The following is an 18,022-nucleotide window of genomic DNA, read 5'->3' as shown; positions in this document are numbered from 1 at the left end:
GCTCTAAGCTGAAAGTGCAGAGATTGCTTGGAATTCTCTGTCTCTCTCTCTCTCATTCACTCTCTGTCCCTACCCCACTCCTGCATGATCTTCCTCTTTTTCTCTCTCTCAAATAAGTACACTTTAAAAATTAAAAATTAAAAAAATTAAAATTGATGAATATACAAATAAATGAAAACATATTTCATTTTTATGAGTTGGAAGAATTAATATTGCTACATATTTGTCATGCTAATAGATATCTATAGATTCAATGCAATTCTTCAAAATTTCAATGGCATTTTTCACAGATGTAGCATAAGTACTTCTAAAATTTGTATGAATCCAGTAAAACCAAATAGCCTAAGCACTGAGAAACACCAAGATAAAGGTATCATACTTTCTGATTACAACACATACTACAAGTTTTGTACTTTGTATTTGTAATTTGTAATTTGTTTATTTGCAACTACAAATATTGCTATAACCACAATAGGGCACTGGTATAAAAATAGAAACATAGACCAATAGAAAACAATTGAGAGTCTAGAAATAAACCCTCACATATACGGTCAACTAATATTTAACAAGGATTCGAAGAAAGGTCAAAGGAGAAAGGAGAGTCTCTTCAACAAATAATATTGAGAAAAATGTATAGCTTTGTATAGAAGAAATTGGACCCCCATATTATGTCCCCCAGAAAATTTAACTCAGTATATGTTAAGGATTGAAATATACTATCCCAAACCATAAAACTCCTAGAAGAAAATATAAGAAGAAAAACTCTGGCCTTTGACAGTGTTTCCTGGATATAATACCAAAAGTCCAAGCATCAAAACAAAAATGAATTTTTGATTACCTCAAACTTTTGCACAACAAATGAAACAACCAAGAACATGAAAAGGCATTCTACAGAATGGGAAAACATTTTTGTAAATAATGTATAATGGGTAATAAAAAAATTATACAAAAAAACCCCTTCATCTAAGTCAGCTCAACGGCAGAAAATAAATCTGATGAAGAAATTGGCAAAAGAAGTCAGTAGACATTTCCAAAAGTGAAATACAAATGATCACCAGGTACACAAAATGATGCTTAATCACTAATCACTAATATAACAAATGTATTTCAAAACTAGAATGAGTTTCACTTCACATATTTTAGATTGGCCATCATCAAAACAACATGTGATAACAAGTGTTGGTAAATATGTGGAAAAGGATATCCTGGTGCTGTGTTGGTGGGAAAGTAAATTGGTTCAGACGTTACATTATGATCCAGCAATCCCAATTCTGGGTATATATCAAAAGAAAACAAAAACAGTCTCAAAGATATGGCCCTCCTATGTTCACAGTAGCCGAGAATTGAGACAACCGAAGTATCTGTGAATGAATGGATGAATGAATGAATTAAAAAATAGACAAAGAAGATGTGGTATATATTTATGGTGTGTATATATAGGATATTTATTTCATATAAAATATTTAGTTAATTTGATATAATAAAATGAATACCTCATTACATGCAGTCTAATTTTCATTACTGATAAAATCATCTGAATTAATTGGACATTTGTGGGGTACCTGGGTGGCTCCTCAGTTAAGTGTTGGACTTCAATCAGGTCATAATCTCACAGTTCGTGGGTTCAAGTCCCATGTCCAGCTCTGTGAGAACAGCTCCAGATCCTGTAGCCTGATTCAGATTCTGTGTCTCCTTCTCTCTCTGTCTCTCGCCTCTTCATGCTCTCTATCTCTTTCTCTTTCTCAAAAATGAATAAACATTAACAAATGTATTGGTTCCTTTGCAATAATTTTTAGGATGAAATGCTAAAAATATAAACCTATGTGTATATATAAAATAAGACATAATTTTAAAGATGCGCTTATACTGTGTATTTTCTTCTAACACAGGATGGGTGCTTTTATTCTACCACGTGTAATGTATATATGTACGTGTATGTATATATATTTCTCACTTCAGTAACAAAGATTTCAAAACAAACTATTGAAATAACAATGAATGTTTCAAGAGGGGTTGGGAAATTTTCGGTTTGCTTGTTTTTATTTTTATTTATTTTTAAACCTTAGTCTTTTTTTAAATGTTTTATTTGTTTCTGAGAGAGAGAGACAGCGTGAGCAGGGGAGTGTCAGAGAGAGAGAGGGAGACACAGAATCTGAAAAAGCCTCCAGGCTCTGAGCTAGCTGTGAGCACAGAGCCCGACGCGAACCATGAGACCATGACCTGAGCCAAAGTCGGATGCTTAACCAACTGAGCCACCTAGGTGCCCCGGTTTGCTTGCTTTTAGAAACTTCTGAGAGAGGGCAGAGTGATACATATAGTTATATTAGTTTGTAATTTAATGTAATGCTGACATTTTGTCTCTTAATTACCCTCTCAAATAAGCTTGAAAGGAAGCAAGAACAGAAATTGCTTGTGCTTGTTAGACTGTTTTTGGTCCTTCTCTGCATCACTTTCTCTGTACAGAGGCGGAAACTTCTGGCTCAGATTTTCACAATAAAAAATGATCCAGGAGTACTAAGACAAAGAGGCAATGGATACATGGAGATTCTTACATACAGTACTTGCTAACATCATTGTGTAAGAAAACAGGGATCATGGATTTCAAAATTATGTGTTTTCACTACTTATAATCCATATTAATAGAAATTTAATGTTATTTATTAAATAACTTTTAATAAATATTATTCATAGTAATATTATTAACTAAATAATATTTAATATATGAGTATATTAAATAGATTACACAGGTAATGTATTAAATTACATACTAATAATATAGGTAATACACAGTGAATAAACACTATTAAATACACATTAATTGATTTTTTCTGTATTATTGTTATAAAGGTGATATAATCATACTATACTTAAGTATACAGCATAATAATTATATATACACATCCATTTATATATGTACATACATTTACATATACATACATGTATATATACATATATATCTACTATAAATATATAGTAAAGTGACTATCAAAAAAAGTTTAGTTACCATCTATCACCACACATAGTTACACTTCACTTTCTTCTGATGAGAACTTCTCAAACCTACTCTCTTATCAACTTCAAATGTAGAAATGTACAATAGAACAGTGTTAACCAGAGTCACCGTTCATCACGCTGTTCATTACATAGCAGAATTTACTTATTTTTAACTTTATTATTTTTAACTGTATTTTATAACTAGTAGTTTTTAGGGTGTGAACACCTGTACCTATTTTTCCTATATTTTTATGAATTTTTGATAATTTGTTCTAATATTGGAATTATAATTTTACTCTTTCATAAAATACAAAAGTTCTGTGGAAAGATTGGTAGATCCCACAAAATATTACTATATTATAAAAGATAATTTTTATACTTTCTGAGAATTTTAGAGGGAAGAAACAGTATATTTTTAGATGTATGCGTTTCTTTTAAAATTGTTTTAAATATTTAAATTATTTTTGAGAGAGAGAAAGAATGTGAGCAGGGAAGGGGTAGAGAGAGAGGGAGACTCAGAATCCAAAGCAGGCTCGATACTCTGAGCTGTCAACACAGAGCCTGATGTGGGGCTCAAACAAACCACAAGATCGTGACCTGAGGTGAAGTCATATGGTTAACCAACTGAGCCACACAGATGCCCTTAGATGCATGTGTTTCTAAAACCAATACCTAAGAAACTTTATTATTATCAAGTTTTGAAAATATCCACTTCTTTCTATGGTTGATGGGATAGTAACTTATTTTATTTCTATATTAATATAGAAAACACATAATTCATGTATTTTTCTTACTATCTTTAATGGAGAAAGTTACTTTTGAGCATAGTTTTCATTGCTTCTAGGACATCTTTATTCCTAAAGCTGTAGATGATAGGGTTGAGTGTGGGTGTGAGAATGGTATAGAATATTGCCAAATACTTGTCCTGGCCTGGAGTGTGGTATGATTTGGGTCTCATGTATGTGAAAATAAATGGTCCATAGTACATTGTGACCACCATCATGTGGAAGGAACAGGTGGAAAATGACTTTTTACGTGCTTCTGATGATTTCATTTGAAGGACAGTAAGGAGAACTTGGACATAAGAAGCAAAAATTAGGGAAAAAGGGACAAGCAGAAAAATTAAGCCACTTACATAAACTCCTCGTTCATAGAGTGTTGTGTCCACACAGGACAGCTTCAACATGGCAGGGACTTCACAGAAAAAGTGATCAATAGCTCTTGAGCGACAGAAGGGAAAGTGGAGAGCATAAGCTGTATGGACTATGGAGTTGACCGTTCCGATAATCCAGGACCCTCCAGCCATCACAGCGCAGACATAGTCATTCATAAGAACGGGATAGTGCAGTGGATGACAGATAGCTACATAGCGATCATAAGACATTGCTGCCAAGAGAAGGCACTCGCCACCCAGTAGGGTGAGTGATAGAAATACCTGGAAGCCACAACCTACAAGTGAAATAGTTCTACTGCCTGACAGAAAGTCAGTGACCATTTTAGGAACGATGTTGGAAATATGCAAGATGTCCATAAAAGACAAATGACTCAGCAGGAAATACATCGGAGTGTGGAGTCTTGAGTCCCTGAGGATAAGGAGGATCATGACTGTGTTTTCTATTATAGTCGTAATGAAAATGATGAATATAAAGGAAAAGAAAACTAGACTTAATCGAGAAGAAGAGAAGAGTCCCAAAAGAATGAAATCACTGGTGAAAGTATGATTTTCATGCCCCATCATGACTTTCTCTCTCTTTCCTAAAGTAGAAAATAAAATAGAGCTAAAAAGTAGTAGTGTAAATATCAAACACATTTACAAGCATAATACAATGAGAGTTAGTGATGCATATTTTTGCAATTAAAGTCAATGGAATCTCAACCAGCTTTTGAAGTGGGCTTGTTTCACAACATGGCCATTTATTTGTTTGAATCAATGGATGATATTGAGTATATTGAGTGAGCTATTAGCTCCATATAGTCTCAGAGTCTTAATTCCATATTCTTTATTCTAGTTTAGTCTTTGTCAAATATCACCTTTTCCAGGAGCCCTATCCCTAAACACGGTTTTTACTTTGTTTGTTTGTTTGTTTGTTGTTTGCTTATTCATTCATTTGTTCATTCACTCATTTAAAATTTTTATTTAAATTCTAGTTAGTTAACATGTAGTGTAATATTGGTTTCAGGAGTAGAAATTAGTGATTCATCACTTACATGTAACATTCAGTGCTCATGACAACAAGAGCCCTCCTTAATGCTCACACCCATTTAGCCCATCCTCTACCCTCCTCCCCTCCAGCAACCTTAAGTCTGTTCTCTATATTTAGGAGAATTTTATGGTTTGCCTCCTTCTCTTTTTCCTTTTCCTTATGTTCAGTGTTTTGTTTCCTAAATCCCAAAAATGATCGGAATTATATAGTACTTGTGTTTCACTGACTGACTTATCTTGCTTAGCATAATATACTCTAGCTCCAAGCACATCCTGACAAATGACAAGATTTCATTCTTTTTGATGACTGAATTATATTCCATTACATTTATATGCCACATCTTCTTTATCTATTTATCAGTCGATGGACATTTGGACTTTTTCCATAATATAAAATGTCAGTATCAGCACCCACACCCCAACTACCACATTTCTCTTCTGCTCTCTTTGATGTTTTTGCAAATCAATTTTCATCGTCTATATATTAAATAAATCTATGAACTACATCCTTGTTTGTTTTCATTCTAACCCACCAGAACTTGAATTTCCCAATTGTAAACATTCATTAGAACCCTGTATTAGATGAATGGCTAACACAATGCTTAGTACATTGTGTTGCTGAATAATGTATTTTCAACACATGAGTAAATGAATAGGATATGGAAATCAATTTTCAGTCTCATTTTTATCTGGATAAAGATTAAAGAAAATGAAATGTATTATTTCTAAATCTTTCTAAAGTAATAAGTAACAAAATACTATAAAAACTAGCTCCATCTATTATTTGCAATTTGAAATATCAGTATTTACATGTAAATACATGAAAAATTTATTCAATTAAAATAAAAATATACTTTATTTTAACTAGTTTTATTAACTTCTAGAAATTGAATTATATTTTATTAATTCTTTACATAGGGAATCATGTTGTCTCCTAAATACTTATGTTGTTTATATGTGGATACTGGCTATTTAACTGTTCCCTTTGCTATTATGTGCAGAAACAGTACATATGACCTATCCTTTAGTAAATAGATATACACATATACATATTTCACACACACACAATTTTATGATTTAGGAAAATACAGATGCAAATCCTGAAAAATAACTAACAAATAAAAAACAAGTTATTTTCCATTTTTAAGAAATATTCATAAGTTTGAATGAAAGGAGTTTTGGCTTTTACTTTGGGGATGAAAATGTACAAATATGTTCCGGATAAAAATATAAATAATTTGTATTTTTCTATTTTATTTTATAAGTGAACATTGAGATTCTGCATTATGAAATAAGCTTCAATTCTATTTAAATGCCCTGGATTGTGAGCACTGTTTTGCTATATCTTTTAAATATTGAAAGATTGGCATTTGAATGAAGTTTGCAGACATATGAATGTTTTGTTTATGTAGTTCCTGCTGTTTTGACGGGTTTGACCTATAGCTCAGGAAAATTTGGTATTGACATAAAGATTTAAAGGCAGTGATGCCTCCCATGAACTGGTTGATCATAAGTAAGTCTCTAAAATCTATGAATCTTACTGATAACTCAAATTCAATATATCAGTATCCAAATGCGTTGACTTTTTCCCACTCCCAAAAACAATTTTGTCCTTCTGTTTTTCCTTTTTCCATTAACGATTTACTTTGTTCTACTCATTCCCATTCAAAAGTCCATACTCAATTTTAGTGCTAGAAATATGAGTAATGTCTATTTTCTACAGAATTCACATTATGTAGCTGTGCCTGGCTTAGTGTAGGTTCTCAGTAAATGCTTGTTAAAGGAATTTTTGACCATGGACTTTGAAATCAAAAGCTTTCAACAATGTATCCATTATATTTATATTTTTAAAAAATTTGTGCTGCCTTCACAAGAATGTCTATGTTTTGTCTTCAGATATTAGAAATACTCCATGATAAATTCTCTACCTGCTTCATCATCTTACATCTGCTACTTTCTTTCCACTTCCATGTAGAACCTGGGAGTTTCTATAACCGTTTTTTGTACTCTATGGCTTACCAGTCAATCAGACATCTGGAACATATAGAATGATATCTTCTATGCCATCCAGAATGTTGAGTAAAATCTATTCTTAAATCCAAACTGCTATGCTCGAGTGGTGAGCTTGCTACCGCTAAGATTGAAAAAAATGGAGAAAACACATGTTATCTGAAAAGTAAATTCTTCCAAATATGTGCAACTGTAATAAAAGTTATAGTCTCTTTTTCTCCACCTGGCATTAAATATTTTCTTGTCTAATAATGCTAAATGTAATAAAGAAATTGTAACATGCAGTTTATATCTTCCTATAGTCAAGAAGTTTGGAGACTAAAATGTTACTATTGTGGTGCCTGGGTGGTTCAGTTGTTTAAGTGGCCAACTTCAGCTCAGGTCATGATCTCCTGATTTGTGGGTTTGAGCCTCACATTGTCAGAACAGAACCTGAAACCTACTTCAGATTCTGCACTCCCTTTCTCTCTGCCTTTCCCCCATTCATGCTCTGACTCTCTCTGTCTCAAAAATAAATAAACATTTAAAAAGTTTTAAAAAGGAAAATGCTATTATCATTCGATGACATTTTTTAGCTATAAACACAGTTATATTCCAATCCTTCTTCCCAGACAAAACAAAGACCTCCATACTCTTTATCCAATGAGTTCACTACACTTCAATTATTTTTACTATTTTACAATTATCAAGGTTATCAAAATGCATAATGTATCCATTAATTTTGACCTAACAAGATTCAAAGATATTTTTCATTTCTCTGACATATCTCCTAGTATATGAATAAAACATTCCAAATATTTATTTAAATCTAAATAGAAAGGAATTTACATTTAAATAGAAGGAAATTATTGAATAATATCAGTAAGACTGACACATTTATTCAAATACGCATATACTCCTACACTACATCTTTGTATTAAAGTTTTGACTATAAAACAAAAGATAAAATCAACCAATCATTTCTTCTGAAAAAATATTTATTTTGAAAAATGTTGATACAGAAAGCCAGGGTAATATTAAGTCTAATATACACACTTATACTTTATACTAAATGACCACGCTGCTTTTATTTTTTGATGTATTCCTAAAAAAAGTTATAACCTCAATGACCCAGTTGATCTAGAAATTATAAGTTCTATCATGAAATTTCAATTATCAGACTTACATGGTTGGTGGGCAGCTGGTTCCAAAGAAATCGCTGTTACTGATTATCCATACAGCTGTGATGGAATTTTGTATGGAAGATGAAGAGGTCTGAAAATGGGGTTACTAAATATGGGTGGAATAAAATCATTGCTTATTTAAATAAATTGACATGGAAAATGTATACCATAAATGTATGATAGACATGATTTTGCCTAGGAATAGGTATGTTACTGACCCAAATAATTGTATTAAGAAAGTAGCAATATAAACCTAAAATCTCCATGATTTGAAGAAATAAACAAGAAAATTTAATATGAATACAGTATCTTTAAAATATTTCATACTGGGGCACCTGGGTAGCTCAGTCGGTTGAGCATCAGACTTCAGCTCAGATCATGATCTCACGGTTCGTGGGTTCGAGTCCCACATTGGGCTCTGTGCTGACAGCCAGCTCAGAGCCTGGAGCTTGCTTCAGATTCTGTGTCTCCCTCTCTCTCTGACCCTCCCCTGCTCATGCTGTCTCTCTCTCTCTCTCTCAGAAATAAATAAAACATTAAAAACTTTTTAAAAAATATTTCATATTGTGTCTTATTATAATACATCAATCATGCATGAAAATATATATGAAATTAATTTTTAGCAAAATGGATGATAATAGTACATGCTTCAAAATTTTGTTCTGAAGATTAAATGAGACAACATGTTAAATAACACACCCACTCAGGTACATACATGAACACACACACATGGAACAGAGCTTAGCATACAGTAGTCACACAGAAACAATGTTTATTACTGTTGTTTTATTGTTGCTTCTAAAATTACTATATTAGTATTTCTATCATTACTTTATTATCACTATTGTTGTTATTGTTATTTTTTTAGCATTTTAAATACGCATTTAAGCTATGATATGCTAGAAAAAGAGAAAGTAATATTCAGAATATGAAAGAATATAACTGAGTAAAGAAATTTTGATGTGGTGAATCAGAACTATATTGTGTACTCATTTCCTGGTGAATTTGGTTCTTGAGGCTCACTGGGGGAAACAAATGCAATATGTTGAAAGACACTATGTGGTTTACTTCCCACCCATATACACACACACAGGTGTGCGTAAGAGAGCAAAGCAATGCTCCTTAATATTAAATCAGTCAGCTGAGCTGCTCACAAATTTATTATATTAGCCATTTGATGTTCTAATTAACTAACTTTTTTGTTTTTGGTCTTCTTGACTTTTAAGGACACAGAAATATACATGGAAGAGTCATTGCAAAGTGATCTGACATCTATTACTTTCGGCTGTCATGCCAGTTTAAGGGAGTCCTGTGAGTGTTATCTCACACTGTTATCAAGTTCTTCATGTGCAACACTGAACTGCCAAAGTCCCATGAAGCATGTTTGCACCACCATTTACAATAGCCCAAGCCAGAAATCAGAAAAAAAAAAGTTATCCCAACTTTTCTTTTTCTCTGTACTCTTCCTGTAATCACTCTGTAAGTGATTCCTCTGGGTTATTCCTTCTCACAGTACTACATACCTGTGTGGTCATGGTGACTCTAAAGTACCGATTCTATCCCTTTTCAATGAAATGTCTAAATCTATACTGGTTCAGTAGCATCCACATATGACCACATGCTTCACAGATCTTCTTGAATTCAGCAGAGTGTGCCTGATAAAGTAAATTTGGGGCAATGACAACAGGGGAGTGTTGGAGCCAGAAGCACACACTCTTCTCATCCCTTTGTCCTGTGAGTTTCACACACATGTGATGATGTGTGGTCCTGCATTCTTTCTAGATGTATTGTACAGGAAATAAAACACAGGAATTCAGGAGCAGAAACCTGTGAGCCACCAGGCAATTTATTATTCAATAATGATAATATGTGAATATTAATGAAAAATAACTCAACAAATTGTTTTAAAAAAAGTAATTTGGGAAGGGAAAAGACAGGAGGTTTCCCTGTGATGTTTTCTTGTTTTCTGTAACATTCCTATTGGGTCATACATTTTGGGCGTAATGGATCTAGGATAATTCCCATATGTTTATTCAAAATGTGTAGTACACATTTTTATGACATAGAAGTTCAATTGATTATGATGTTGTAAACACAATTCATATAAATGCCTACCTCCAATTTCTCCCCTCACCATAAATACACTTTTTGTCTAGTCCAGCTTATTATTTTTGCAGCACAGTTTTGAGCATTGCATATAAGTTGATAGACCACAATGCATACACACTTGATTCCACTTACGTTTAAAAATTATGAAATAACCAACCAAATAAACAAAGAAGGAAAACATAAAATCTCCCTATCTCTACTTCTGACTTCCATTGAAACTAAAGAATTTATATTTACATAACCTTGCCTTTTTGCAGCTTTTGTCACACCCAGATTCTTTCTTCCACATACATAGTCTTCCCCACCAATTCTAAGGTTTTTGAAGTCTTCCAATAGCTGTTTTATATAAAAATATCCTTCCATTGATATATGGTCTATTTAGTTAATTCTTCCTTGCTTCTCTTTCTTGCTTAGACCTGGACAGTTCTGTCAGGTCATTCTGTTTGATCCACAGTTTCACTGTCTGGGTTTATGTTTACTCTATGCACCCTCAATGTCACATACTCATCCTTTTCTGACCTGGCTCCTAATATTACCCCAGGGCCTTCTTCTCTCACCTCATTAAACATTATCAATTACACACCACCCAGGAAAAGAACACTGTTGATGACTTCTTTTCATGTCTAACACACTGGGCTCACTGGCTCCCCAGAGACTTCCAGAAAGTCCCTCCTCTTTGGTGTCTTGCTATTGCTCACACCATGTATGTGTCTGCTTCAATGTCGCTTCTTCTAAAGTGAGAGGCATGGGGTGATGTCCCAATCTGGGAATTTACATCAAAGCTTCTGAGAGTTCACAGAGTGGAGTTGTATAAATGGTCTGAGAGAACCAAGGAGACACAAGAAGGCCAGCTACCACCTTGACGTCTTGTGCCATGTAGCTTCTGGAGGAGAAAATAGCGATCCTTTGAGAGGTGACATAAGTTGCCATGTTCCTAGTGGAGAATTGGGAAAGGAAATGAAGGGAACATGAGGAAATTCTTTGTGTAGCGTGGGGTGGTGGCACAGAGGCAGACAGGCATTCCTCAGGGAACAACAGAAGAATCCTGGTGTCCCAGAGAGAATGGAGATAATCTGAATCAGACTGATTAAATAAAGTGATATCAAGCATTTGTTAAAAAAAAAAATCACCTTTCTGAACCCTTCCCCATTACACCCTCTCTTCTTATCATGTTTTATTTCTATTCTTCAGGGTCTGAGAGAGTAATGACTGTTAAGGAAACTGTTTGACGTGTGTCTTACATTTGATAAAAATTCCGGGGAAGGCCACCAGGCTGACCTCGCTTGCTGCAGCATTGAGAGTCTCCTGCATGTTTGTGAAGTCAACGAATGAACTTACATATCATGCAGACAGCCCACTATAGAGCGGTACATAAAAATATGGACCTGTTTTATCTAAGTAATGGTGATTATCTTTGTTCATGATAGATTCATAAATCAACCAAATGAGTACCAAATAACTAAATATAAAAGTAAACATAACAAAAACATTCAGTTAATTTTCTGGTCTTACACATCATTATGATGGCAACTATACAATAATAAGTATTTCTGAATGGCAGACACTATTGAAGCATCTAGCATTGATTGGCATCTTACAGGTATTCATTAGAATCGAAGATCTGTATGGTCCCACTGAGATGAGACAACATGCTCAGATTATCTGGCTTAACCAATGGTTTAAATCCTGAAGTTCTGGTGTGAGTACTCACATCCTAATGTAAAGACCATTTTCCATAGTAATTGTTTATCTATTTTAACCCAACAAAGTGGCTCCATTGACAACATCTTGTCAATGAACGGAAGGTTAGCTAAGTCACATGGATTTCTGTGCTGTGTGTGTAGGAAGAGATGTTCAACCCTACTTGCATAACTGCACTTTCCCAACTGCAAGCTATTTAAAATCAGACAATTGAATTCAGATCTGTATGAAGGGGAACCATGAATTTGGCCCCAATACACTTGCCTTCTTTTTCAAAAAATGCAAATATTGAATGTATATCTCAGATTATGGCAATCATTAAAATGAAAACATGAAAGTGAAATATTAAGCAAAATACGCAGAGTGATTAGTGAATTAAAGACATGTTGTGATGCCGTTATTGTTACATACAGTTATTTCATGACGTTCAGCTATTTTTACTCCATCTAAATGAAGGATTAACTAATTTATGCATCTAAAAGTTTTTACAGATAAAAAATATTTAACAAAATTACCTTTGGATCAAAGTATGACTATATTGAGGAGCACAAGCAAGGTTTAAAATACATTAAAAGGGTGGAGCTAAAGTAGAAATGCTGAGGGACACCTGAGTGGCTCAGTCAGTTAAGTGTCTGACTTCGGCTCAGGTCATGATCTCACCATTCATGGATTCGAGCCCTGCGTTGGGCTCTGTTCTGACAGCTCAGAGCCTGCAGCCTTCTTTAGATTCTGTGTCTCCCACTTTGCCCTTCCCCCATTCATGTTCTGCGTGTGTCTCTCAAAAATAAATGAACATTAAAAAATATTTAGAGGCGCCTGGGTGGCTCAGACGGTTAAGCATCCAACTTCGGCTCAGATCATGATCTCACAGTTCGTGGGTTCGAGCCCTGCATCGGGCTCTGTGCTGACAGCCAGCTCAGAGCCTGGAGCCTGCTTCAGATTCTGTCTCCCTCTCTCTCTGACCCTCTCCTGCTCATGCTGTCTCTCTCTCTCTGTGTGTCAGAAATAAATTTTAAAAATTAAAAATTAAAAACATTAAAATATAAAAAAAATATTTAGAAATGCTGAAGCATGGCATTCAGGTTTGGGACAAATTTCTCAACTAGCCCTTCTAGAGTCTGTAGGTGCCATTTGCAAAATAATCGCAGGAACCTACAGAACTAGAACTTTCCATACTCCATGATATTTTATTCTCTAGATTATTTATCTTTATTGGTTATGTGAGAAAGAGATTACAAGTCTCACAAAATAGCTATAAAAATATTGTGAAAGATAGGATTCAGATTAAGTAAAAATGGGAAAAGTAAAAAGTAATTTTTAAATGTGTTATTTTAAACCACTGCCTCAAAGTTATTTTTATTTTTTATTGTTAGGTCTTTGGAGAGTACATAAATACAAACTTGCAAATTCAGAGATATATTAATAAATTTCTATATATTTATAATTATTTCCTTCGAAAAACCAACAACCTCTTGGGGCACCTATGTGGCTCAGTTGATTAAGTGTCTGACATTGGTCATGATCTCATGGTTTGTGAGTTTGAGCCCTGTGTCAGACTCTGTGCTGACAGCTCAGAGCCTGGAGACTGCTTCAGATTTTGTCTCTCTCTATTGCTCTGCCATTCCCCCGCTCATTCTCTCTCTCCCTCTCTCAAAAGTAAACAAACATTAAAAAATGCATTAAGGGGCCCCTGAGTGGCTCAGTCGGTTAAGTGTCCCACTTCGGCTCAAGTCACAATCTCATGGTTTATGGGTTTTAGCCCTGCATTGGGCTCTGTGCTGACAGCTGGGAGCCTGAAGCCTGCTTCGGATTCTGTGTCTCCCCCTTTCTCTCTGCCCCTCCCTTGCTCATGCTCTGTCTCTGTCTCAAAAATAAATAAATATTTTAAAAATTTTTCTAATAATAAAAATAAAAAATGGATTTAAAAGAAAATCATCAACCTCTTTAAAAGTGTCAAATTTCTTGCCTGAAAGTCATCGTAGCCATATAATAGTTTATCTTGAAAATATAAGAAATATTTTCTGAACACACACCAAAACCCTAAATTCTGTAACCTATTTCTTTTTTTTTTTTAAAGTAATTTTTTTAATGTTTTATTTATTTCTAGGAAAGAGAGAGAGACAGCGTGAGCAGGGGAGGGTCAGAGAGAGAGGGAGTCACAGACTGAAACAGGCTCCAGGCTCTGAGCTGGCAGTCAGCACAGAGCCCGACGCGGGGCTCGAACCCACGAACCGCAAGATCATGACCTAAGCGAAAGTCGGACGCTTAACCGACTAAGCCACCCAGGCGCCCCTGTAACCTATTTCTTATCATTATTCGGTAGGCAAAAATTATCTGCTGGAGAAAAATGTATCCGATTTTCAAGATAAAATTTCACCAATGGAATTTAAATACTTTATTATGATGAATAATTAAAATAAATATATAAATAAATGTATAATTCAAGTCCAATGGACATGGGTAAAGAGATGCATTACATAAATATCCATTTTAATTAAAATAATCTTTGAAGATTGACTATAGAAAGATTGTAATAAGGAACATAATAATAACAAGAAATGAAAATATAATTTTGATTAAAAAGTTCCAAATAGTCCTATGAATGTCATACACTATTTACTAGCAATGCATGAAATTTTTTTTTGCTTTGGAAGTAACTACATGTTTGTTTTTCTAAAGGTGAAGATTGATAGTTAACTAAGAAGATACACACATATGCGATGAAGTAATGCCAAGGTTCTAGAAATCATTACACATTAGATAAATGCAAAATGAAAGTTTATTGAATTACCCTATCCTAGAATATGTAAAATGAAAAAGGTTGATATTACCCACAATCGTTGTCATTTGGAACAAATCTTGTGATTTGTTGGTGGAAGTGAAAAATTGAACAGCTGTTTTTGTAAAATTATTTACTAAAATTTAGTCATGTATTTATCAAATAAAATAAAAATACCTATCACAAAACAAAGGTTAATAGCAGTTTTAGTCATAAAATTTCCAGACTTATAAAAGCTCACGTGTTCATAAAAAAATAGTGGATAACAAAAAGTATTGTATTCAGAGATGAGGGTATTATTTAAGAACAAAAAAGATAAAACCCTTTGCAATTGTAAAATTGTGGCAAAATCTTTAAAAAATATTAAGTTGAGAAGAAGACATGAAATTAAAAAACAAAACACCAACTTTGTATTTTAATTGACACAAAATAAGCGAAACTAGAATAGAATTACAAATGGTACCAGTGTTTTTATCTTGGTTGAGGGACTTTACTGGAAAAAGACATGAGAACCACTTCTGGTCTGCTGAGCATTGTCTCTTCTTAGTAGACTTGTTGTTACAAGCCAAAGTTACTGAAACTGGTTGATATGTATCCCTCAGATGGGAGCATTCTCGTGTTTGTAAGTTACACCTCAATTAAAAATAGCAATATTCAAAATTATCTGACTTTGTAGTTCAAAAATTTATTGTGGGGTGTGCTGTAAAAATGTTTTAATGATTTGAACAATCCCCAATTTGATTTGTTGATGGAATACTTGTAAAAGATCCAAAGTAGGGAGGTCTGTCTGCATTCCAAAATAAAATAGTAACAGGCAGTGATATAATGCATACATATCTTCTTTCAGGAAATCTCAAAAAATTTGTATAGCTGATCTCACTCATATGTGGAATTTAAGAAACAAAATTAAGCAACAAAGAAAAAAGAGACAGACAAACAAAAACATCAGTCTCTTAAAAATAGAGAACAAAGTGGTTGTTACCAGAGGGAGGTGGGTGGGAGAATGGGTGAAATAGTTGAGGGAATTAAAAGTACATTTACGTTGATGAGAACTGAGTAATGTATAGAATTGTTGGATCACTATGTTGTACACCTGAAACTAATATAACACTGTATGTTAATTATACTAGAATTTTAAAATAAACTTAAAAAGTTTTTGACATGTTATATACGTATAACACTTACATCAAGGACATAGCTTTTATATAATCAAACACATTAATTTATCTCAGCTTCTAACAATATTGACTATGTATGATATAAGGCAAGGCACAAACATAAATTACAATGTCCTCATGTTCACTTATGTTGGTGCTATGTGATGCAAAGACACACTTACCATATAAATGCAATTTATTAATAATATTTATTAATTATGCCAACTAATCAATAATAAATGTGGGGGTATTTATTTAGAAAATGTTGAAACTGATAAAAATTAGAAAACAGTTACAGCTCATTTTATGTCCAAGTTAAAATTTTGCAAATGGCAGATGAAAGATTTAAAATAGGTTTATACTTTTCAAATATGCACCTATCAAGAAATTTGTAATTCAAATATAACATTGTAAATAGTGAAAACTGTGTCATCTATTTATTCTTTTGCAGTGTCATCCTGTTTGAAATTATGAAAAATGGAAACACCTCCTCATATTTTTTTCTCCTATGACTCTTTAACCTTTTTTTTAACTCTTTTAACCTCTTTTCTCCTATGACTCTTTTCTCCTATGACTCTTTAACTCTTTATTTCTCTTTGTGATTGTTCTGCCAATTTTCTTCACCTCCCCAGTGGGCAAGGTTCTCATGATTCTCCTGATTCATCAAGATGCCTGGTTACAGAGCTCAAGTACTTCTTACTGAGCCAGCACTCCTTCATGGACATAATGCTGGTCTCCAGCATTGTGCCCAAAATGGCAACTGACAACTTGACTGACAAGAAGTCCTTCTCGTGTGCTGGCCATGGGGTGCTGATCTTCTTCTTCCACACTTTGGGAATGGATGAGTGTTTCATCTTAGCAAGAATGTTCTATGACCACTATATGATTGTTTGCCACCCACTACAATACCCTGTCCTCATGAGCTGGCAATTATGCCTCAGAATGACTGTGGGGTCTTGGTTCCTGGGGGCAGCTGATGGCAGGCTGTTGCTACCCTGAGTTTTCCATTTTTATTAAGAAATATTTTTTAAGACTTTATTTATTTTTGAGAGAGAGCTAGAGCATGAGCAAGGGAGGAGGAGAGAGAGAGGAAGACACAGAATCCAAAGCCAACTCTAGGATCAGAGCTGTGAGCACAGGACCTGACACAGGGCTCAAACTGACCAACCATGAAATCATGACCAGAGCTGAAGTCTGTTTCAGATGCTTAACTGACTGAGCCACCCAGGCATCCCAAGTTTTCAGTTTTTGATATAAATGAGATTAATCATTTCTTCTGTGAAGCCCCTGGGCTTCTGCTGATATGTTTGTCTTCGAATATGTGATGTACATTGTTATATGTTAATAATGTTCTTGGCCCCATTATCTATCATTCTGATTTCCTATAGTCTCATTCTTGCCATAGTTCTCCAGATGCATTCTAAAGAAGCCCACAAAAAGACTTTTGACTCCTGCTCCTCACATCTCTCTGTGATAGGACTGTTTTATGAAGATGCTATTTTTATCTACAGGAGACCCAAATCCTACAGGTCAGTTAACTATGATAAAGTAGTGTCAGTGTTCTATACTATCTTCACCCCTGAGCTGAACCCCCTCTTCTACAGTCTGAGGAACAGTGTAGTCAATGGGGCCCAAAGAATGTGTATGTGTGAAGGTTTTGCCTTCAGTCATGACTAAGATTACACTGATTTGCATATTTGTCTTCTCTGACTGACTTATTTCACATAGCATTATAACCATTAGATCCCTCCAAGTTTTTGTACATGGCAAAATTTTATCTTTCTTTATGACTGAGTGACACTCTATTGTATATATCTATATACATACATACATACACACATACATACATATATGTGTGTCTATCCACATCTTCTTTATCCACATCTTTATCAATTTATCTATCAGT

At 34.2% G+C, this 18,022-nt stretch overlaps 1 protein-coding gene and 1 pseudogene across 1 annotated transcript; one reads left to right on the top strand and one right to left on the bottom strand.

The window, feature by feature from the left end:
- Positions 1-3,793: 3,793 nt before the first annotated feature.
- Positions 3,794-4,732, bottom strand: LOC120227269 (olfactory receptor 2AJ1). The gene has a single exon (XM_039225410.1). The coding sequence runs from the start codon at positions 4,730-4,732 to the stop codon at positions 3,794-3,796; it is 939 nt and encodes a 312-aa protein (XP_039081341.1).
- A 9,904-nt stretch (positions 4,733-14,636) lies between these two features.
- LOC120227271 lies at positions 14,637-17,793 on the top strand (annotated as a pseudogene).
- Positions 17,794-18,022: the final 229 nt, after the last annotated feature.

Source organism: Hyaena hyaena, unplaced genomic scaffold, assembly GCF_003009895.1.
Source record: "Hyaena hyaena isolate Hyena2069 unplaced genomic scaffold, ASM300989v1 scaffold_2136, whole genome shotgun sequence".
NCBI classification, from domain to species: domain Eukaryota; kingdom Metazoa; phylum Chordata; class Mammalia; order Carnivora; family Hyaenidae; genus Hyaena; species Hyaena hyaena.
Note: the sequence above shows the minus strand (reverse complement) of the source record. Positions and strands in the feature narration are given on the sequence as shown.